The 22,887-nt window shown below is 42.8% G+C and overlaps 1 protein-coding gene across 3 annotated transcripts; it reads left to right on the top strand.

The window, feature by feature from the left end:
- The first annotated feature begins 495 nt into the window (after positions 1–495).
- Positions 496–9,165, top strand: SERPINB1 (serpin family B member 1). 3 transcript variants are annotated; one of them, XM_026511375.4, is made up of 7 exons: positions 496–582; positions 1,768–1,943; positions 4,143–4,280; positions 4,783–4,900; positions 5,892–6,034; positions 6,125–6,292; positions 8,214–9,165. In XM_026511375.4, the coding sequence occupies exons 2-7, from the start codon at positions 1,776–1,778 to the stop codon at positions 8,613–8,615; spliced, it is 1,137 nt and encodes a 378-aa protein (XP_026367160.1). In that variant the 5' UTR covers positions 496–582; positions 1,768–1,775; the 3' UTR covers positions 8,616–9,165. The 3 variants fall into 3 exon arrangements, with proteins under 3 accessions (XP_026367160.1, XP_026367159.1, XP_026367158.1); XM_026511374.4 differs by lacking the exon at positions 496–582 and adding an exon at positions 778–977; XM_026511373.4 differs by lacking the exon at positions 496–582 and adding an exon at positions 793–1,108.
- Positions 9,166–22,887: the final 13,722 nt, after the last annotated feature.

Raw genomic sequence — 22,887 nt, 5'->3', positions numbered from 1 at the left:
GTGTGTGGTGCGGAAGTTGGTTCAGCTGCTGTGGTCATCACCTGCGAGGTGATCGGAACGCAGTCCACTTTGGTACCTGACAGACAGTGACAGCAAGGACGTTGTTTGGAACGGACTCTGTTTTCTCTTATTCTGGAGACCCCTTTTGGGCCCTATGCAAGAAGGCCCAAATTTGCTTCCCCCACCAAAAAATAAACAAATGAGCTCCGCGTTTGGAGTATATCATACATAGATGGCACTCAAAGGGGCTAGTTTGCCCTCTAAGAGATAACTATAATCATCGCAGTCATTCACACGTTAGTAAGAAATAGCCCATCAGATCCTTGCCAGGGATCTTTGCCAAAACTCAGGAAGGGGCGGAGAGGAGGACGCCGCGCGGAGCCCACCTTCACCTCGGCTTCTACAACGCCAAGCCTCCAAGCCCGGACTCCCAGGAAGTCCTCTGTGGGAAGGGCCAAGGCCCTGCCCGCCCGCCCGCCTCCTGCCTGGGCGACACTCCCCTTCCACAGCTATAAGGGCCTCGGGCCCTAGCGCTTCTTCCCACACCTCGCGCCGCCCGGAGCCCGAACCAGCGCTGAGCCGGTAAGACCGGGCCGCGCGGAACAGGCCAGCCGGGGCTCCATCGGCCCCGAGCGCCCGGTGGCGAGTGATCACCGCAGCCCCCGCCCGTGTGTGCGGACTGCTCCCTGCGCCGCGCCCCTGCCCTGCGCCCCGGACGCCTCCGCCGCCGCCGTGCGCCCCGCCCCCGGCAGCCCCGGGCTCCCCCCCCCCCCCCCCGCCCCGCTCCGCGTCCCGGGCGCTGGGCCTGGCCGGCGAGGTCCGGGTGTGGCCGCTGGAATCAGTATGCGCCGGGATCTGAGTGTTTTTCTTCCGGTTCTCCCGTCTTGCCTGAGCTGTTTGTGGCAGTTTCCAGGCAGCGCGGCCCGGAGGAGCCCGCTTCTCCTTTCCGCGATCGCGATCGGAGGAAGGGAAAGGAGGTCAGGACCCAGAGATGCTTTATCAGCAACAGTAACGTAGCTTATTCCTTACCCGCTAAGCGGCCGGCACAGCTAGTCGTCTTCCTGGCCTGTCTGTGGGGACATTAAGGCTCTGTGAGAAGTCACGAGGGGTAAGTGGGTGGCTGAGCTGAGATCCAAGGCCAGGTGCCCCTAACTGTTGCAAGAGTGACAGAGAGGACGGCTGTCACCTTCTCCCTGTCGGGCTGCCCGGCTTAACCCTGGAACCTGTGTTGCTTTTCAACTCTCACATCCAGCCCTAGCTCTGGAGCTTGGGATTCTTAACCTCGGGAAACGTTAGAATGAATCTCAGTAATGAGGACAAGTGTATTTACTTCAGTGGAATTTGCTTTAGTGCGTAGGTAGGTAGTTATGATTTCCTAGTAGAAAAAGTCTTATTTCAGGTAAATATGGACAATGGATTCATGGCCCAGAGGAATCTAGAGACTTGAACCGAGGGCACAGAAACGTGTGTGCTCCTAAACTTAGCAGGAAGGGTTCAGTAAGGGCCCCTTCTCAGACTCACCTGTCTGCCAGGCCAGAGCCCTTTAGGGTGCCCTGGTCCTGTGTCCCTACCAAATCCCTGGCCGGTCATCCCCAGTCCCGCATTCGTGTGCATGGGGAAGGGTCTTGCCTTCCTGAAAATAGAGAGACAACAAGTTCCAGGACGTTCCAGGGTGGTTGGCACCAGCCGAGGAAGAGATGGGGAAATGCGGGCTGCCTCATTGCTGGTGTGGGCAGTGGGCAGCGCGGGGCCTCTGTTCTGTCGTAGCCTTCACCATGGAGCAGCTGAGCACCGCCAACACCCACTTCGCCGTGGACCTGTTCCGCTCTTTGAACAAGGACAATCCTACTGGGAACATCTTCATCTCTCCCTTAAGCATTTCCTCGGCGCTGGCCATGATCTTTCTGGGGACTCGAGGCAATACCGCAGCACAGGTGTCCAAGGTCAGCAGAAACGAACAAAACCAGCCTGCTTTCTCTTGTGTCTCCTTGCTAATGTCCAGTCTGAACTGAGAGGTTGTGCAAAGCTTTGAGCTCTAACAGTGTGTGTATGTGTGTTTTTAAGATTTTATTTATTTATTTGAGAGAGAGGGCAAAGGGTGGGGGGACGGCAGAGGGAGAAGCAGGCTCCCCACTGAGCAGGGAGCCTACATGGGGCTGGATCCTAGGGCCCCTAGGATCATGACCTGAGCCGAAGGCAGACGCTTCACCTGCTGAGCCCCCCAGGCGCCCCTCTTACAGTGTGTTTTTATTACTGTATTTTCTGTGTTCAACAACCATACATGGTGAGGTCAGAATTTCAGAAGAAGCCCCAAGAACAATCCATTTGTATGCAGGCTTTCCTTCACGACCCAGTCTTTCCCGAGCACCTGCTATGCGCCCGGCACAGTTTTTTGTGTGGCTGAGGGGACGGCAGGGAGGAAAGCTGACGAAACCCCTGCAGTGTGCCTGTGGCTGGGCAGCTTTCCTGTAAGCCGCAGCGTGTCTTCCTGGACGAGGATTTTCCAGTATCTGCTTTGCGTGTGATGACCCGCCACTCGTGAATAAAGCCTGTTATGTAATGTTACTTTTGAGCATAATGACACATAGGAAATGCACCACAGTGGAGAAGTTGGCAGTGGCGCCCTTCTGAGGGGACAAAGCGAGTGTGTGATTCCGTATTGCCTCCGCCTAGCCCTGGGCCTGACACCGAGTGTGGCTGTGACACAGCTCGCCTGTGTGAGCAGGAGGGCCCTGCAGGGAGGGAGCGGCCAAGCCCGGCCTCTGCCGGTGCAGGACCAAGCCCTTGGGGGTGTGGCAGGTCCCTCTCTGGGTCCCTCTCTCCGCAGGAGAAGTGGCGATGCCTTCCTCCTGTCCTTAGTGAGGGTGGAGGGCACTTCTGTGCTAGGTGTTCTTCCATTCTGAGAGGGGGACTCTGGCTCTCCTTGGAATCTGGTGGAAAGGAGTGCCGAAAATGAAGGGCTTTCGAATGTACCAGTCACAAAGGACATGGCACCTGCTGCTAGGGAAGGTCCAGCCCTGGATTCAAGTTTATGGACTGTTCCAGCTGCAAAGCTTCTATTACTGTACTTTATGGAGAACCAGTCATCTTCATTACTGCAGATAAGAAAGCATTTTAAAATTTTCAAAAATCTACTTGTACTAATTGCTAGTTGCCCCTAACAGGGTAATATTAGTTTTTATTTTTTTTTTTCAATTTTATTTATTTATTTGAGAGAGAGAGAACAGGAGTAGGGAGAGGAGCAGAGGGGGAGGGGGAAGCAGACTCCCCACTGAGCAGGGAGCCAGATACTGTGCAGGCGCTGGATCCCCGGACTCCAGGTTCAGGAACCAAGTCAAAGGCAGACACTTAATGGACTGAGCCGCCCAGGGACCCTCTATCAGCTCCTAGTTTGAAGCTTTCCAGGGACTTCATGCCTTCAGCAAAGAATAGTTTGAAGGTCCTCCCCCACTCCCATTTCCGTTGGAGCAGGGCGATCATAGCAACTGTGCAAACATTCTGTATCTTGGTGAGTAAGTGAACTTTGTACACTTAGGTGGGTTCTCTGTGTCTTAAAAGCAAAGAACCAGCCCAGTCCTCATGAAACCATAAAGGGACTCTTGATTTGTAACTGATACGTGAAGAACTAAACTTTGCCAAATGTTAAGTTTAAAGAAGTTATTTTTAAATAAGTGAGTTACTGATGCTAATAGTATATAAAAAATCCCTCTACCTGCAATATCTTTGTGTTCCTGCATAAGTCATGACTCGTATTGTTAGTGTTTATTTCTGAGAACGTTCAGTGAAATTATATTAGATGCAAGATAAGCGCATGAACATACTATTTATGATTTTCTTTGGGACAAAAGCAGACTTGTATAAACATTGAATTTATTAACCACTCATATTGTAGAACTAGAATTATAACAAAACGTGGTGTAAAAGCAGTTTCTAATGTTGTAATTATTGCATCTCACAAAGCTATACATTTTGGATTCTCTATTATTTGTTCACCAATGAGAAATTAATAGAACATGAGGCTGTGGACCATGAATAATTAGTAAAAAAACCACATTAATTTAATTTGACAGAAGCAAATGCCAAGGAATCACCTTATTATTTCTAAGTAAGTGGTTATAGAAAGAATGTTTTCTTTATTTTAGACTCTCCATTTTGATACGGTTAAGGAGATTCATTCAAGATTTCAGAGTCTGAATGCTGATATCAACAAACGTGGAGCTCCCTATATCCTGAAACTTGCTAATAGGTTATATGGAGAGAAGACGTATAATTTCCTCCCTGTAAGTACTTTGTACTTCCTGTTCAAAAACTCACTAGACAATGCAGATTTTTTCCCCTAGCATAACCAAGTCATAGAAATCAGTTTTAATTTTTATAAAAATTCAGAAAAATGATACAGAATGAGAACATATGACAGACAGCACTCCTATTTCTTCACAGGGAAAAGATCGATCCTGACTGTTTTACTAAAGCAGGAGTGAATTCCGTAATTCATTTCCAAGTGCAATCAATATTTGCTTATTTATGAAAATGTTAGCCAAATGTTGGAAAAGAATTGGTAAATTTTACACAACACTAAAACTACTGAACTATACATAAAAAATGGTTAAGATGGTAAATTTAATGTTATGTATTCTTTTTTACCATAATAAAAAAAGTATAAAGTTAGAATTTTTTTTTTTTTGTTATAATGCAATTTGTACCTTTTAGGACCATTTCTGCTTTAAAGAAACTCTGTATGCAGTAGGAGTTATTCATGACATTTCCTTTTTTTTTAAACAGGAGTTCCTAACTTCAACTCAGAAAATGTATGGTGCTGAATTGGCCAGTGTGGATTTTCAAAAAGCCTCTGAAGATTCGAGGAAGGTGATTAATGAGTGGGTCAAAGGGCAGACAGAAGGTAAGAGACCAGGCAGAACGTAATCGTTACACACTGACGTTCTTCTCCTGACGGCTTCCCCACCTGCATCTGATTGCCTCTCCCTGTTTCCTGTTCCCTCTTCCTGACCCTGGGAATCCTGGAGTTCATCCTGGGAATGAACTGTGCACTGCCCAGTGGGACAGTGTTCACACATAGAAATTCTTCACGGAGGAAACGTTAGCGTGATTTAACTGAAGCAGCTAAATACGTTTTCCCCCATAAGTTCCCAACGTCCATTTTAAAATGAAAACTCACATTGAATGTAGAATAAAAGGATAACAAATTTGAGGGATGTCCAGCCTGGCCCGGATTATTTTATGCGCACTTGGAAAGAAGTACCCTAATACTTGCAAACGAATATTCACGAACTGCTGTGGTCATAAATAATTTTTATCCACTTCCCATCTAAGAAACCAGGGATGGTAGCTGGGACTGTTGAGCACAACTCTCGCTAACCTAGTTGTGGGAGGAGTCAGGGCACCTGCAGAACACCTGTCTTCTATGCAAAGAATTGGTCATGGCCACGCTGTGGTCACGGGTGGATCCCATTTTCAGTGGAGTAACTGTCCTACCTTTTGGATCGTTACTAAAATCTTTTTTTTTTTTTTTTTTGTGAGAGTAGGCTTCTACTTAGAGGATTTGAAAAAGTGATTTACTACTGACTAAAAATATTTTCGTTCAGGATCTTTTTTTTTTTTCTGAAAAAGAATGGTCATTCTCGAAATAAAGCTCATTGTGTACCATACACTCCCGAAAAGGAGAATTTCCCCGTTTTAGCCCGTGAGCCCTTCCGTTGGCTTATTTAAAGTAAAAACACACTGGTAGAGGGCTTTCCTAACTTAATACCATGTGAAAGAAAAATTAAGTACAGAATATGCTTTTGGATTGCATTTCAGTGCTAATCAAATGTCTGTTCCAATTTGGAATTCTGATATGTGGATTTTTAAAAAAGCTAACTGTATCGTTTTAGGGAAAATTCCGGAACTGTTGGCTGCAGGTGTGGTTGACAGCATGACGAAACTCGTGCTGGTGAATGCCATCTATTTCAAAGGCAGCTGGGAGGACGAGTTCGGGAAGGAAGACACTGTCGATACGCCGTTCCGATTGAATAAGGTGAGGTGAGGTAATTGCCTAAACTTACTCTTCACTCGACGAAAATGCGGATAAAAATGTGAATGATTTGTTTTTTTCCCAACTGTTCAGAAAGACAAAAAAACCGTGAAAATGATGTATCAGAAGAAGAAATTCCCATTTGGCTACATCCAGGACCTTAAGTGCCGGGTGCTGGAACTGCCTTACCGGGGCAGGGAGCTCAGCATGATTATCCTGCTGCCCGATGACATCGAGGATGAGTCCACGGGTCTCAAGAAGGTAACAGCTCCCAGCTTCGTGCTTCATGGCTCCTCCTGGCGTGTCCACTCTGCGTGTGGGGTAGTGGTGGGTGGTGCTAGCGGTCGGTGCTTGGTATGTGTTTACGGATGTTACTTTCCTTGGCAATCCTTTGTCATTCCTTTGTCAAGTAGCTCGTGGACGTTACTGCTCCGAAGCCCTAAGTTTACATTTTCAGCTACTGTCAGGGAACAGTTGTGGCGGAGAACATTTAAACATGTGTACTACATGTAACACGGGTCAGCGGCAGCTCGTGGAAACTCTCTTAGAAGAACTTTGGGGGAAAGTGCAATAAAATGAAGATGGTTTTATTTTATTTTTTTTTTTTAAGATTTTATTTATTTATATGACAGAGAGACAGCCAGCGAGAGAGGGAACACAGCAGGGGGAGTGGGAGAGGAAGAAGCAGGCTCATAGCAGAGGAGCCTGATGTGGGGCTCGATCCCATAACGCCGGGATCACGCCCTGAGCCGAAGGCAGACGCTTTAACGACTGCGCTACCCAGGCACCCCTGAAGATGGTTTTATTAAAACAAATTTTTTAATACTAAAAACCCCCAAGCAGTCTAGTAGCTAAGTTCATGGCATCCTGTAAAACCCTATTTCACCGCTCATCCTCGCTGCAATTCGTATGGTTGTGAATTACATTTCCAATAGCTACACAGTAGAACAAGCCTCCTGTGACGTGTTGGCTTGAGCGCTCGGGCTGTCTTCTCATGTGCACCTTGTATGAGGTTCCCGTCTGTGTCATTTAAGGGCTGTGTCATCTCTTGCCGGGGCTCAGACTAGGCAAAACTGAATATTATGGTTTTTCGAGGTACCTGAGTGGCTCAGTCGGTGAAGCATCCGACTCTTGCTTTAAGCTTGGGTCACAATCTTGGGGTCTTGAGATTGAGCCCTGCGTTACGCTCTCCACTCAGTATGGAATCTGCTTGAGATTCTCCCTCCCTACCCTACCCCTCTAAATAAATAAATAAACTCTTAAAAAAAAAGATTATGGTTTTTCTTCAGTGCCTCTAGGCTGCTATGTCGTTTTTCTCTACCCTGTCCCTGATCAAACTTGCCTTCAGGAAGGGGTCTAATATTAGCCATTTCCCTGTATACAGTATGTATGAGAATCAATGTGTTCCTTCTTTCCATTGTATCTCCATATTTGTCTTTTTCTCTGATTATAAAAAGAAAGTCTCTAGCCTCATGAAAAGGAAAATCAGCATCAGTAGAACAAGTGGGTAATGGTTCTGCTCTAGTCCAAAATAGTAATTATAAGGGTAATGAGAACAGCTGTCGTTTAGGGTAGCACCTACAATGTACCAGGTAGTTTATATATGGTAACTAAGTTAATACTCCCACAGTGCTGTAAGGTTGGTACTCTTATTACTCCCTTTTTAATGAGGAACTAGGTCTTTTTCTATTTTTACCTAGGAGCTAAGTCTATTAGAGGTTCCTTCAGCTCCGTGAGGTTCACAGATAACCACTGTGATCAGTGGGGTTCAGAATAAATAGAAGAAAGCTTTTAAGTTTTCCCTTGTACCACTTGACTGTTTAAGGAATATAGTCATCATGGCCTATCACAGTAAGCTAGTGTGGTAGGGGCTTAGTGAGTCCCGGGTGGATGGATCGGTGGGTAGATGAGTGCATGGGTAGGGAGGTGGAGGGATACTTGATAGACGCAGTGTCCAGAGTTCCTGTACTTGGGCCCTTGATGGCCTGGAACACAGCTCTGTTATATTATCACCAATCACTGGAAAGAAATGACATCTTCCTAATGGAATCTGTGTTGGCACAAGACACAGAGGACACTAATTAGCAACTGATTCAATGGGTCCATTCATTTCAATAATGCTTTATTAGCTTACTTACGTAAAATCATTTTCACCTCTTCTTTTTGCTCATTCTCCTTCCAGATTGAGGAACAGTTGACTCTGGAAAAACTGTGCGAGTGGACCAAAGCTGAGAATCTGGATCGTGTTGAAGTCAACGTCCACTTGCCCAAGTTCAAGCTGGAAGAGAGCTACAACCTCAACTCCCACCTAGCCCACCTGGGTGTCCAGGATCTCTTTAATAGCAAGGCTGATCTGTCCGGCATGTCAGGGGCCAGGGATCTTTTCATATCAAAAATTGTCCACAAGTCCTTTGTGGAAGTGAATGAAGAGGGCACCGAGGCGGCAGCCGCCACAGCAGGCATTGCCACCTTTGCCATGATGATGCACGAGGAAAACTTTGTTGCTGACCATCCGTTCATTTTCTTCATTCGGCACAATCCCTCATCCAACATCCTGTTCTTGGGCAGACTTTCTTCCCCTTAGAGACTGGAAAAACAAGGTCAAGCTTAGAGCTTTGTTACCTGCACTTTCCATGGCGGCAGTTTTCATACATCTTTGCCAATACCACTCCCATCCCGAAACAGATCTTTAATTTCCCTTGTAAGTTCAGCTCCTCACTGTTTACGTACACCCATGAACTTTGGCACAGGTATCGATTTTCCTTTTTTTTTATATTGACAAAGTCAAGTGATTGCTTTTGAAATTAAAAAAAAAAGCAAAAAATCAGATGTGTAAATTCTTGACAGTGTAGTAGCCTGTGAAGTCGCTGTGCTCGCCTGATAGCCAAAGGAATCCTGATCATACTGTAATTTATTTTACAGACAGAATTTCGGAAGCCCAAATAGAGAGACACTGATTGTGGAAGGGAGGCTTAAAAACGGACACTCAGTTGAAATATAGAGCCTCAGTTAAGGGCCTGGGCTATGAAGGCAAACTCGCCTTGGGCGGTATTTCTGATCCCTTGTTCTTCAAGATTTGTATTTTTGGTTGTTGCTGTTATTCTTTCAAGCTATTAAAGAGCCACCTGGTGACAGCCTGCCTTCCCTTTTTTGTTCTCCTTTATCCTACCTGATGTGGCGCTTGTGTGGGATCACACGGAGTCAAGAAGTGGGTGTCTTATCATAAAAGATGCCAAGAAATGACAGAAAGGATAATATAGTGGGAGAGACTGTTAAGCGAAGAGGGGGTGCCAAGATCTCGCTTGTTAACCATCTTGCATGTTTTCTGATGAAGGTTCTTGATGCCCATCAGGTGATATAGGTTTATTATGGCAACGGGATGGCTTTATGCAGTGCTGTGGGGGTGGGGGGCTGCGCTCGGATTAGTATACACGTACTCCTTGGAATGAGGCTTGAAATGCTGCATTTTCTTGTTCCCACAAAACTAGCGGGCTGCTTAATAAATTTTCCTAAGATTCTATAAGCCAGCCTCATCTCAGTCCTCCTCTTGTCCTCTTGGATCTTCGACAAGCCAAGAACAAAATACGGAGTTCTTGGCCTGAATGTACTGACATCTGTGATGATAGTAAGATAGTCCACAGAATAAAAACATTTTAGCAAATCTATTGTAGGCAAGCTTTCCCTCCTTCTTTTCTTCTTCTGGAAGGAAATAAGGTAAAAATTCAAAAGTCCTTGCATTGTCTGGGAAGAGAATAAAAGTACAATTACGATTACATTCTATTTTGATAAGTCAGGGATGCCTGTTTTATAGTCTAAGGTAACCACCAGAAGAATAGTAAAAGGGTTTATAACTTTCAAAATAAACCAAAGAGGAAAAGGGAATAACAAAAAATAATCAATCAATCCAAAAAGAGAGAAAAGAGAAAGAAAGGTACACAAAGCAGGCATGACAAACACCAAGATGGTATTTTAAACTCCAAATATTTAAGTAACTACTTAAAATGTAAATTGGCTAACTGTGCCAGTTAATAGACAAAGATAGTTAGGCTAGATTGGAAAAATACTATCTGGTGTTTATAGGAAATATGTCCATAACTTAAAAATAAGAGTTTGCAAGGAAAAGGATGGAAAGATATGTGGTACACATACCATAGAAATACATGTAAGCTACAGATATTTTTGGTGGAACCTGGCAAGTGGTCCTAGTATTTATACAACATAAAAGACCAAGACTATCCAAGACAGTCTTGAAGAACCAGGTGAGAGAACATACTTAATTGAATCGAGACTTATAATTAACATCAATGCCCTCTTTTACTCTGAAAATTGAACCAATTTGGGTAATAAGTCATATGGTCATCATAGCTATAACGAACATGGCATTTCAAAGTTGGAAGTGAAGGGAGAAAATTTTCAATCGTTCTGGAATATTTGGGCACGCGCATGGAAAACAACTCAAGTTGATTCCTGCCTTGAAGCTAAACAGATATTAGTATCAGCTGGACTTACCTATGAGAGCAAAACAATAAAACTTTCAGAAGGTCATATACAAATATATGTTCATGAACTTGTGATTTCTTAACAGGACACACACACACACACACAATTTTTTGTTAAATTTATTTCTAGGCATTTGGACATTAAAAAAAATTTTTTTTATATTATGTTAGTCACCATGCAGTACATCCCTGGTTTTTGATGTAAAGTTCGATGATTCATTAGTTGCGTATAACACCCAGTGCACCATGCAATACGTGCCCTCCTTACTACCCATCACCAGTCTATCCCAATCCCCCACCCCCTTCCCCTCTGAAGCCTCAGTTTGTTTCTCAGAGTCCATAGTCTCTCATGCTTCATTCTCCCTTCTGATTACCCCCCCTTTCTTTATCCCTTTCTTCTCCTACCGATCTTCCTAGTTCTTAGGTTCCATAGATGAGAGAAATCATATGATAATTGTCTTTCTCTGCTTGACTTATTTCACTTAGCATTATCTCCTCCAGTGCCGTCCATGTTGCAGCAAATGTTGAGAACTCGTTCTTTCTGATAGCTGAATAGTGCCATATGCACCCCAATGTTCATAGCAGCTCTGTCCACAATAGCTAAATCATGGAAGGAGCCGAGATGCCCTTCAACAGATGACTGGATTAAGAAGTTGTGGCATTTGGACATTTTTTATGATAAATTGGGCCAAGCAAAAATCAAGAACTTCAGTCCTGTATCACGCACCATTGAGAGTGAAAAGACAAGCCTCTTGTCTTTTGATGTAGGCCAGTGCCCCAAGGAGGGAACATCTTTGTAGTGGTCTGAGAGAATGTCCCCAAAGGCAGGGTTCCAAATCTGAAGCCTTTCTCTCTTTCTTTCCTAGGCTAGAACTAAAAAAAATATGGTTAGGACAGCCAGATTTTGTGAAGGTACAGCTTTGGAGAACTGGCTTCCAAATATCTTCAGAGTTTTGATATATCAGAAATGCTGTCTTCGATTACCCAAAGAAACTGGCAGCCCATCTCGAGGAGGGAAAGAAGGGGAATGTGGTTGGGGATTACAATATCAAGAGGGCTTTTAACATCATCAAAAGTCAAATCAGGCGATTTCTACCCTGGTCTGTTTCTTTTAGCAGATTACTGCCATGTTCTCACCATCCTCAACTCTTCCTCACTCAGAAATCTATCCTAAGATTGTAACCCAGAACTCTCATCTGCCCATAACTACTCTTCTAGTTTAGGTCAGGGAGAGACTCACTCGAACTTCATGAGGAATGACACGGGGCAGCCTCGGTGCTCCATACATGACTTTAACACCAACCCCATGAGGTAGGGGTTGCTGTCTTTGTTCTACAGGTGAGAAGCAGAATGGGGATGGGGGCTCAAAGCTCCACAGTGCTGAGATCACCCTGATTCATCATGAGCTGAAAAGTCCCGGAGTGTCACCATCTCGTCTCACCCAGAGGGATGAGAAATGCATTCTCAGCGAGTCTTGGAGATTGTGCCCTGCAATATTAACGTTACAATTCCATTCTCAGCTGCCCATCTCAGCCACTGAAAAGGAAATCTTCAATAAGTTTACAATCGCAAATAAACTTGCTCTTGGAAAGGCAGAGAATAACCTGGAATTGCTTAGAGACAGGAGGTAAAGGGCATTTCAGTAGAACCTGGTGAGTTACCATCTTTCCACCGCATGAGTTCTGCACCCTGCTCGCCTCCGATGTCACTGCCGGTAGCTGAGATCACTACAAACAATGCTCTGATTGGGGACGAGAAATATGCTGGAGGAAGAATTTGTCATTTAAAAAAAACCAGCTGGGGGCGCTGAAGAAGGATCTGCTGCGTTTCAGCCTTGGAGAGGTGGCTGGCTCGTGAACAGGTGCAGCTCGGAAGCATTTCTTCATCCAAACGCCCGGGTTCTAATCACGCAGACAGAACTTGACATCAGACACTTTCTGATCTGAAAAAAGATCAGACGGTCAGTAGCTGCCGTGACAGGGGCCCAGTCTACAGGGTGTGAATGGAATGATGTGGGGTGAATGAATCAGCTCAAAGTTAGACTGCCAAAGAAAAATTTGTGGTGTGAAACCGCACGTGTGTCATGGAACAAAGGTGATTTTCTAGTACGTGGGAGGGACAACTGAAAAAAAAAAAAGCAGAGCACAGGAAGAACAAGAGGATGTTACTGAAAGAGGTTTTCAAAGAGCTCTTGCAGGAGCCCTTCCTTCAGTTTGTAACCGTGTTACGACAAATCCTGGTAATAAGATATTTCGCCTCAGCAGATAAATGAGTTTCCCTGTAAATGAACGATTTAAATATGTGATCACTGTACAGTATTTTAAAAGGTCAGTTTTCAAAGACCGAATATGCACTGCAAATTTTAGTTCTCTATACAAAATGTGATACATTAGCTGAGATAGTTAGGAAATTGGGTAAGATTTTTCCCTCTATTTTCAGGTAAACTCAGGTGTTTTCTATCAAGGCAAAATAAGAGCTATTTAAAATTTTCAATTGCTTTCACGAGACATAACTGTATTACTGCAAGGACTTACATACTTTTATTTTATTTTTTAATTTTTTTTAGAGAGAGAGAGAGTGTGAGTGGAGGGGGTGGGACAGAGGGACAGGAAGAGAGAGAATCCTAAGCAGGTTGCTTAGCGTGGACGTGGAGCTCCATCTCATGACCCTAAGATCATGACCTGAGCTGAAACCAAGAGATGGCCGCCTAACTGACTGAGCCCCCCAGGTGCTCCAGGACTTTTATGCCTTTAAAACTCATTAATTTGTTATTATCGTTCATGTCCTACATTACTTGCTGAACTACTTTTAAAAAATTAATGTTTTCTGGGGCGCCTGGGTGGCGCAGTCGTTAAGCATCTGCCTTCGGCTCAGGGCGTGATCCCGGCTTTCTGGGATCGAGCCCCACATCAGGCTCCTCCGCTGTGAGCCTGCTTCTTCCTCTCCCACTCCCCCTGCTTGTGTTCCCTCTCTCGCTGGCTGTCTCTCTCTCTGTCAAATGAATAAATAAAATCTTTAAAAAAAATTAATGTGTTTTAATCTTTGTGGGTTTTTTAAAGTAAAAATACATTAACTCCAGAAAAATCGTTAGTCTAGAACAGGTAAAGTCCTTCATATTCAAGGTTCACCATCTTGCATTGAACCACGATAATAGCATGGCATATTTCTTAAGAGTGTTCAAATCAATTCTCTTTGCTCTAATTTCATTCACTCGTTTTTCTAACTAATTTTCCTTCTCCCTATATCATGTGCTAAGCTCTGGCCTAGACTCTAAGGATGCAACAATGGACAATGAACCCAGTAAGACCCCTGCCCTGGGGTAGTTTATGTCTAGTTCATATAATAGTTCTCCAATAGCTCATTTGGTTAACTGACAGATTGGATAGCAATGGTACCAATTTGGTTGCTGGCACCTTAATCCTGTGCTTTTGCTCATATTTTTCCCTATATTGCAACCCAAGGGGTTGTCTTCGATATAGAGTGCCAACATTCTGGGAAGCTTTTTCTTCTACATTATTTAGTAAACTGGTAATTAGCTGGTCTGTGCTTATCTTATTATCAGTGTATGTATTCTGATATCTACTCCCCCTTCTGGATACACTTATCCCTGTGTGCACTGTTGAAACAGAGTTGTGAAGCCCCAAAGCACAGCTAATCCAGGAACAGGTAGGTGCTCCCCTTGCAAAGGGAAGAATATGAACAAAGGCACAAGATTAGGGGAAAAATCAGGATGGTGTGATTGGAGATAAACAAGTAAAGGGAAGAACAAGGGGAATATGTCTAGGGAGAGGAGAGCCTGGGTCACGCAGAGCACTGAAGGCAGGGAGGACCTGGAGGTTTCTATCTTAAGTGCAATTACTCCATTCACCCTAGTAGGTCCCATACCCTGTTTTAGGTACTAAAGACAAAACAGTTAAAAAACAGAGTGAGGGGTGCCAGGGTGGCACAGTGGTTAAGCGTCTGCCTTTGGCTCAGGGCGTGATCCCGGCATTATGGGATTGAGCCCCACATCAGGCTCCTCCGGTATGAGCCTGCTTCTTCCTCTCCCACTCCCCCTGCTTGTGTTCCCTCTCTCGCTGGCTGTCTCTCTCTCTGTCGAATAAATAAATAAAATCTTAAAACAAACAAACAAACCAGAGTGAAAATCTATGCGCTCGTGGCTATTGAGGTGTTTTAGAGCAGATAGGTCATGAGAAGCATGTACTGTGCCCGGCATGTGAAGACACGTTGAGGGTAGCCAGGAGTGGGGGTCTGAGGGCTACTTAGGGGCTCTCCCAGGAGTGAGAGATGAGAGTGGCTTCTAGCAGGGGCCAGTGAAGGTGGATATCAAGAGGTGGATTTGAGACACACTTGGAAGAAGCCATCTTGCAGGAGGTAAATTGTGGAGGGTGAGACAAAATGAATTATCAAAGTTTTCTTCCAGCTTTCTAGCAACCGGGTGATTGGACAGGGATGGGAAGATGGGAGGAAGAGCAGTTCTGGTGAGAAAGCTGGGAGTCTGATTACAGAGGTTCAGCCATGTTTATCATGGATGAGGCTGCCTGGCGTGAAGCGAAGGGAGAGGAGAGTGCCCGGGGAGGGGGCGGGGGCCGAGAGCCCGGAGGTGCTGACATTCAGGGCCAGCTGGCCAGTGAGTGAGGACGAACAAAGGATGCCTGAGAGAAGGAGCCTACGAGATGGGAAAGAACAGGAGAGGGAGTGGTGAGCAGACCCGCAGGAAGGGAGAGCTTCGAGGAGGAGGAAGTGGACAAACTGCGTCCAATTCAGGAGAGGGCAAGGGAGGTGAGGACTGAACTGCCCTTGTGACTAGCAACATGGAGGTCACCGGGGGCCTTAGCAAGGGAATGTTGACGCAGCGGTGGCAATGGAAGCCAAACGGAAGTGACTCAAGGACTAAGCAGCACAACTTTTGGCTGCAAGACTGTGGCAATAACATAGATTTTGTTCTTATTTATCAACTTACTGAAGCATAGTTTACATTGAATCACCCGTTCAAAGCATAAAGTTCAAGGAATTTTGACAAATGTGTATATGCATGAAACCACCACCCCGATCGATAGATAGAACACTTCTGTCACCCCAGGCACCCACTGATTTTTTTATGTCACTATTTATGTCACTTTTGTCTATTCTAGAATTTAAAATAAATAGAATCATACAAGAGGTGCTTTTTGTCTTTGACTTTTCACCTGGCATGATTTGGGGATTCATCCATGTTGTTACATGTATCACTTCATTCCCTTTTAATGCCAACCAGTATTTCATTGTATAGATAGACTATAATTTACTTACCCACTCATTTTTTAATAGATATAACTAAGGTGGATCTATGCTTATGAAAGCAAGAACAATTCAGCATTAGATAACCTGGTAATATATGTCATAATGACCCAATTACTAATCCCAAGAAGAAAAACAATGTAAGAAGAAATATAGTAAAAATGAAATAAGAATAAACAATATAAAAGAAAGCCTACAAGAATTCCAAAAAGAAAAAAAAATACTTATTTTGATAAATACCAGAAAAGCATTTAACAACATTTAACTTGATAAGAAATTTCTGCTAGAAAACCACATCATGCTTAGTGTTAAGATCTTACAAGCATTTCCATTAAAGTCAAGACCAAAGCAAGACCTATTATCACCAACGTTATTGTACATTTTTCTAGATATTCCACATGCTGAAATGGGTCAAGAAGGAGAACTAAAATATGAAGATTACAAAAGGAGAAAGAAGATACCTAGCAATTAGAGGATCAATTAGCAAACTATTTGAACTTATTAGTTATAATGAGACCAACAGGATAGCAAGATTCCAGGTAAATTTACAAAAATTCAATAGAAATTTAACCACAAGAGTAAGTTAGAAATTGTAATGAAGAAATCCATTTACCATATCAACAAAATTAGAAAATATCTAGGAATTAGTAGAGGTGCAAGAGTAGAAAGGAAACCATGAAACTTGAGTAGAAGACAGGAAAATCATGACTTATGGCAACCATTATTATAAGACAGAATCGATGTGGCCAACGCAAGAATTGCCCCAAATTAATCCATGATTCTAATGTAATTCCAATCAAAACCCCAATTTGACAAACTAATTATAAGGTTATCCTGGAGGAGTAAATGAGTAAAACAGGAAAAGTTCTTTTGAAAAAAGAGGGAAAAATGAGAGAAAACTTGACCTACAGTAACGTAAGCAGTGTGGTTCTGGCTCAGAAATAGACAAATCAACAGAATAAGACAGTGTCTAATAATGAATCTGTGGGAATATGTGGGAGTTTGCTATATGATTAATGTGGTGTCTTAAGTCAAGAGAAAGGATGGACTAAATGGGCGTTGGGGTCATTGGCTGACCTTTGGGGAAAAAAATACATCTCCACTTCATACCCTGAACAGTCTCAGATAGATTAAAGGCCTAAACTGAAAAAATAAAGCTATAAATTAAGAAGACAGAGTAATAAAAGTACTGGAATAAAACATCAGAGAACATATTTAAAACCTTTGAGTGAGAAAAGACTTCATAAGACAAAAGATCCAAAGCCATAAAGTAGAAATTTACATATTTGATTTCATAAATGTTTTCTACCTGTAGAAAATATTTGCAACATATATGACCAAAGTATAATATCCCTAAGATGTGTACCATGAGAGGTAGTTACGTGCCCAGGCATCAGGGACCGGAGGCCGGGTGGATGACCTCTCAGGAATCGTTGGCCCTGTGGTCCTAAGATTCTCCTGGGACTGGAAATCTCCCCCAGCAGGACCCAAATGGAAAGTCCTCTGTCCTCACAACTGCTCAACAGGTGGAGAATGGGCACGGTGTGTGTGCCTCTCCTGGCTTAGCTGCGAAAGATTAAAAGATAAATGAGACAAAATGATTCTTTTGGAAGGTGACTATCTGTTTGTGAAGACAAGTACTAGAAACAAATTACCACAATAAAGTATAAGAGGCAGGATGGAGGGAGGGACTAAGCATTTTCTAAAGAAAGAAGTGACTTATTTTGCCCCAGGGGCCAGAAGGGGGAGGGGGAAGGGAGGTCAGTTAATCCTGGAACTGGGTGATTTATTCACACCTTACCATTCAGTTCTCTTTTGGGTAATATTTTTTTTTGTTCAGTCATGGCAACCATCAAATTTCCTAACTAGGGATCACCTTTCGTTGACTATAAAACTTACAAAACTCTTCAAAAAGTCTATATTTTGATAAATGACACTTGCTAAGAACTAGTGTTTTATTTAAAAAAAAATTTTTAAACTTTTTTGAGAGAGAGAGAAAGCAGAGTGAGTGAGTGAGCGAGAGAGCACGCAAGCCTGAGCAGGGGTCAGGGGTAGAGGAGCAGAGGGAGAGGGTGAAACTGACTCCCCACTGAGCAGGGAGCCCAAGGACAGGACTCCAGGCTGATCCCGGGACCCTGAGATCATGACCTGAGCCAAAGACAGACGCTTAACCCACTGAGCCACCCAGGCTCCCTGATAAGTCTATTTTGAATGACCAACTTCTCTTGTGAAGAAAACATCCTTCGAGCTCTGTGTTTGGCTTTTATGTGTCCATGGGATAATAAAGAACTCTCACCCTATTTGAATTTTTCTTTCTCTAGTCTGCTCTTTTGTCTTGGATGTTAAGAAAGCCTTCTAAATTGAGCAAATGTCACCAGTTAAGCAGGAAAGTTTTCTTTTTCTGAGCAGTTCGACCAGTTTTGTTACAACAATGAGTAAAATTCTTGGTAAACTTCTTTGCTGGCTCCTCTTTAGAAGAAATAAAAGTAAATCAAAGTCAGCATTGACACAGAAAATCCAGTGAGGAAAAGCCAGAGAATTGCTTAATTTATATTGCTAAGAATCACTAACCCAGCGATCAAGAGGCTCAGGTAGTAAATTAAAAACCCCATGGGGCGCCTGGGTGGCTCCGTCGTTAAGCGTCTGCCTTCGGCCCAGGGAGTGATCCCAGGGTCCTGGGATTGAGTCCCACATCGGGCTCCATGCTCTGCTATGAGCCTGCTTCTTCCTCTCCCACTCCCCCTGCTTGCGTTCCCTCTCTCGCTGGCTGTCTCTCTCTCTGTCAAATAAATAAATAAAATCTTTAAAAAAAAAAAAACCCAAAGGAAAAAAAAAAGAAAAGGTGCTTCCCTTCCCACCACCACGTCTCCCAACCCTGTACCCTGCCCGTTGACACAGCCCTTCCAAGTTCCAATCCATAACCCTGGGAGAATTTGCTTTGCAATGGTCGATGATGATATTGACATGGATTCAACTCTAAAAAAAAAGAAGGTAATATCTCATACTACAAAATGCTTATGTGACAGGAACTTTTCTAAACTTACTTATTTACTTAGAGCTTGTTTAATCCTCTCAACAATCTGATGAGTTAGGTATAACCAATGTTCTTGTTTTACAGACGGCAAAACCGAGGCAGAGTCAAGTTGTCAAGGGTCACAAAGAGCCAATGTTCAACCTAGACAGTCTGGCTCCAGAGTCTGGATTCTCAGCCACCGTATTGCATTCAATAGAAAATAGGGATGGGCATGTGTTTAAGACACCCTCTGGCTGATGATGATTAACTCCTTGTCTTGAAGATCATTGCTCAGTTGATGTATTAATACTCCTGTGAAATGATGTGTTAATGTGCTGTGCCAATGGCTGGTGACCAGGGATGAGTAGAGCAGAATCCTCTGTCAAAGAGTCCTTTCATGGAGGAAAAGGACAGGACGAGCACAGCTGCAGAGGACTGCAAACATAAAGACCATGTTCTATTTGGAATAGTAGTCCCAAAGGGCAAAAGGAGATGGCCATTAGTGTATCAATCATAGAAGCCACATTCCTCACCTGGGAAAGTGAAGAATGTGGGCCCAATGTCTTATAAGTGTCCTTTAAACCCTAACATCCTGCAGTCTTCATGCCTGGTCACGGTCCTGTTTATGAATGGGACTCAGTGGCCGCATGTTGGTGATCAAACCAGCAAGACTTTGCCCGACTTGAAAAACAAGACATTGGGCACAATCTGGGTGCATCTTGTGACTGCTGTTCATTGTGCTGAGTAAAAATATTACATACAGCTGAGGCTACAACCATAGAAAAAAGCCACAAAATGTTCCACTTAGCAAGGACACTACACTCCTCAGATGTGCATAACCCCAGGGCCTTACATTTACAGCATGGTTCATATTATGGAATGGAATGGGATAGCTGGATATTTTGGTTCTTTGCAAAAGAATTTGCCTTAACCCACTCATGACATAGACACTTTCTAGCTCAGAGATTTATGAGCCATTATTGAAGATTGCTCATGAGTTATTATTGAAGAAAGCTCTATCTCTTTGACAACCAAGCATGTTGCCTGGCAACCGTTTCCTTGTTGATTTCATATCTCCTCTTATCATTGTTTCTGTAACTTCAGCAAATCTATCCCTATTTTGTTCCCTCCTACACAGAATAAAGTCCCTTTATGTTCCTGAATTATGAGGCAGAAGAAATAGAATGATAGATCGTCTCGGTTTATTATAAGATAAGAGGCTGGGTGTTTCACTGCTGTAAATGCATCTCAACTTTGGTTTGCATTTGAAGTATTATGAGACAAATTGTATTTAAAAATACAAACTGTGAGGCCTATGGCAGAGCATACGGTTATTTGGGGAGACAGCAAAGGGGAAAAACTTCAGATTCAGATTCATATGCTGTAAAGAATTGGGTCAAAACTGGATTTTCCTGGAGAGCAGGAAGAGTGTGGTACTTTGACCACAAAGCAACAAAGCACATTTCTTTAGTTGTAAGGATGGTTTAAGATTCTTAAATAGTTGTAATTCAAACTTGGGAAAGCACTTAGCACTTACTGTACCTGAAACCAGGCTGGTGGAAGCCAAGTAGAAACGCTGATGGCCTACAGCTGTTCCTTGAGGGTTCCAGCTCCTCTGCCTCCAGAGATTTTGCTTATCTTCTGATGAATGCCTGAAATTCCATGACTAAGCTACATCCTGTCATCTTAAAAATTTAAGTTCTCTTAAAAAATTTTTTTTATGGTTTTATTTATTTATTTGGCAGAGAGAGAGAGACAGCCAGCGAGAGAGGGAACACAAGCAGGGGGAGTGGGAGAGGAAGAAGCAGGCTCCCAGTGGAGGAGCCTGATGTGGGGCTCGATCCCAGGACTCTGGGATCACGCCCTGAGCCGAAGGCCGACGCCCAACGACTGAGCCATCCAGGCGCCCCTAAGTCCTCTTTAAAATAAAAATGCTTACTGAAGGAATAATAGTCTTTAGCTACTACCATTTACATCTTAGTGAGGATCAGTCATTTATATCTTTTTTGGATTGAGAATCTAGAAACAAGATATGAGTGGGATAGAGATCATGGGAACACTGGCTCTGAGTAAAATGAAGAGTCAATGGACCTGACTCACAGACAAAAAAACATTGGCCTGGGGTTGGTTCTGACTATGGTGGCCTTATCCAGTGACTTACATAAATACCTGAATGTACAGATACCAGACAAGTACAGGCCTATTCAGATTCCTCCTTCTTCCTCACCAACTCTCCCATCCTGCATAGCCACAGAGTTGTAAAGGATTATAGATTTCCCCCCAAAACCCATTTCTGTTTATGCACATAACAGAAAGTCAGAATACGTTGAGCAATAATAAACCAACTATTACAGTTAACGGTTGTAATATATGTTGTTCCATAAGTGATAGAACAAGTATGCAGGAAATCAGTGAAGATACAGAAGACTAGAATAACACTATGAACCAGATGGACCTAGCTGACATCTATAGAACACTCCATTCAAAAACAGCAGAATATAAATTCTTTTCAAGACACAGGACACATTGATCAAGATAGACCATATTTGGGGCCATAAAACAAGGCTCCATATATTTTAAATGATATAAATCATATAAAGTTTTTTTTTTCTGACCGCGACAGAATTAAATTAGGAATCAATAACAAAAAGATATGTGGAAAATCTCTGAATATTTAGAAACTGAACAGTGTACTTGAAAGTACCCCATGGGTTAGAGCAGGAAAAAAAAAGAGAGAAATAAAAAAGTATGTTGAACTGAATTTCATTTTGAAACTGAAAAAATGATGTATTAAAATTTATGGTATGCAACTAAAGTGCTGCTTAGAGGAAAATTAATAGCATCAAATGTCTATAATAGAAAAGAAGGGTCTCAGATTGATGACCTAAGCTTCCATCCCTAAGAAACAAGAAAAAGAAAAACAAAATAAACACAAAGTAAGCAAAAGAAAAGTAATATAAGAGCTGAAATCAATCAAACAGAAAATAGAAACAAAAATAGAGGAGGGGCACCTGGGTGGCTCAGTTGAGCATCTGCCTTCGGGTCATGATCCGGGGGTCCTGGTGATCGAGCCCAGCCCCGCACTGGGGCTCCCTGCTCAGCAGGGAGCCTGCCTCCCCTCTGCCCCCTGCTTGTGCTCTTTTTCTCTCTCTCTCACAAATAAAATAAAATAAAAATCTCAAAAAAAATAGAGGAAATCAATAGAGCTAAAAGCTAACTCTCTGATAATATAAATAAAATTGGTAAACCTCTAGCCAGGTTGATCAGAAAAAAAAAGAGAAAAGATGCAAATTATAAATACCAATAATAAGCAGAAGACATCACAACAAGCTCTATAAACAATAAGGAAATGTGAAAAATATTGTATTAAAACATTCAACCACTTTGATGTGATGAATAATTTATTGACATTTTAAAACCACCAAAGCTCACCAATAACAAACTGGTAACTTCACTACACTGTGTCAATGAAACAAATTGAGTTTGTAGCTCAATACCTTCTCACTGAGGAAACTCCATCCCCAGACAGCTCTCATTGCTGAATTCCATCAAATATTTATGGAATAAATAATACTAAGTCTATACAAACTTTCCCAGAAAATTAGAAAGAATAAAACACCTCCCACTAATTATATGGGACCATATAATGACTAAAATCAGAAAAGAAATTCCAAGAAAAGAAAATTAGACAAAAATATCCCTCATGATGTAGATGCAATAATTATTCATCAAATTTTAGCAAATCAAATCCAGTAATATATTAAAAAGATAATATATCATAATCAAGTGGGGTTTATCCCAAAAATGTAAGGTTGGTTTAACATTCAAAAATTGATCAATGCACAATAAAAAAACAATGTAATTCACCATATCATCAGATTAAAAACAAAATACTATGTTTGTGACCATTTCAATAGATATAGAAAAAGCATTTAAAAATTAAATATTCATAATAACACACAAATCTCAGAAAAATAGAAATGGAAGAAAACTTCTTCAACTTGATAAAGGGCATCTACAAAAAACAAAAACGAAAACCTGTACAGCTAATATGCTTAACGGTG

The sequence above is a fragment of the Ursus arctos genome, unplaced genomic scaffold, assembly GCF_023065955.2.
Source record: "Ursus arctos isolate Adak ecotype North America unplaced genomic scaffold, UrsArc2.0 scaffold_31, whole genome shotgun sequence".
Taxonomy (NCBI): Eukaryota; Metazoa; Chordata; class Mammalia; order Carnivora; family Ursidae; genus Ursus; species Ursus arctos.
The sequence above is the reverse complement of the archived record's forward strand: the minus strand, read 5'-3'. Positions and strand labels throughout refer to the sequence as shown.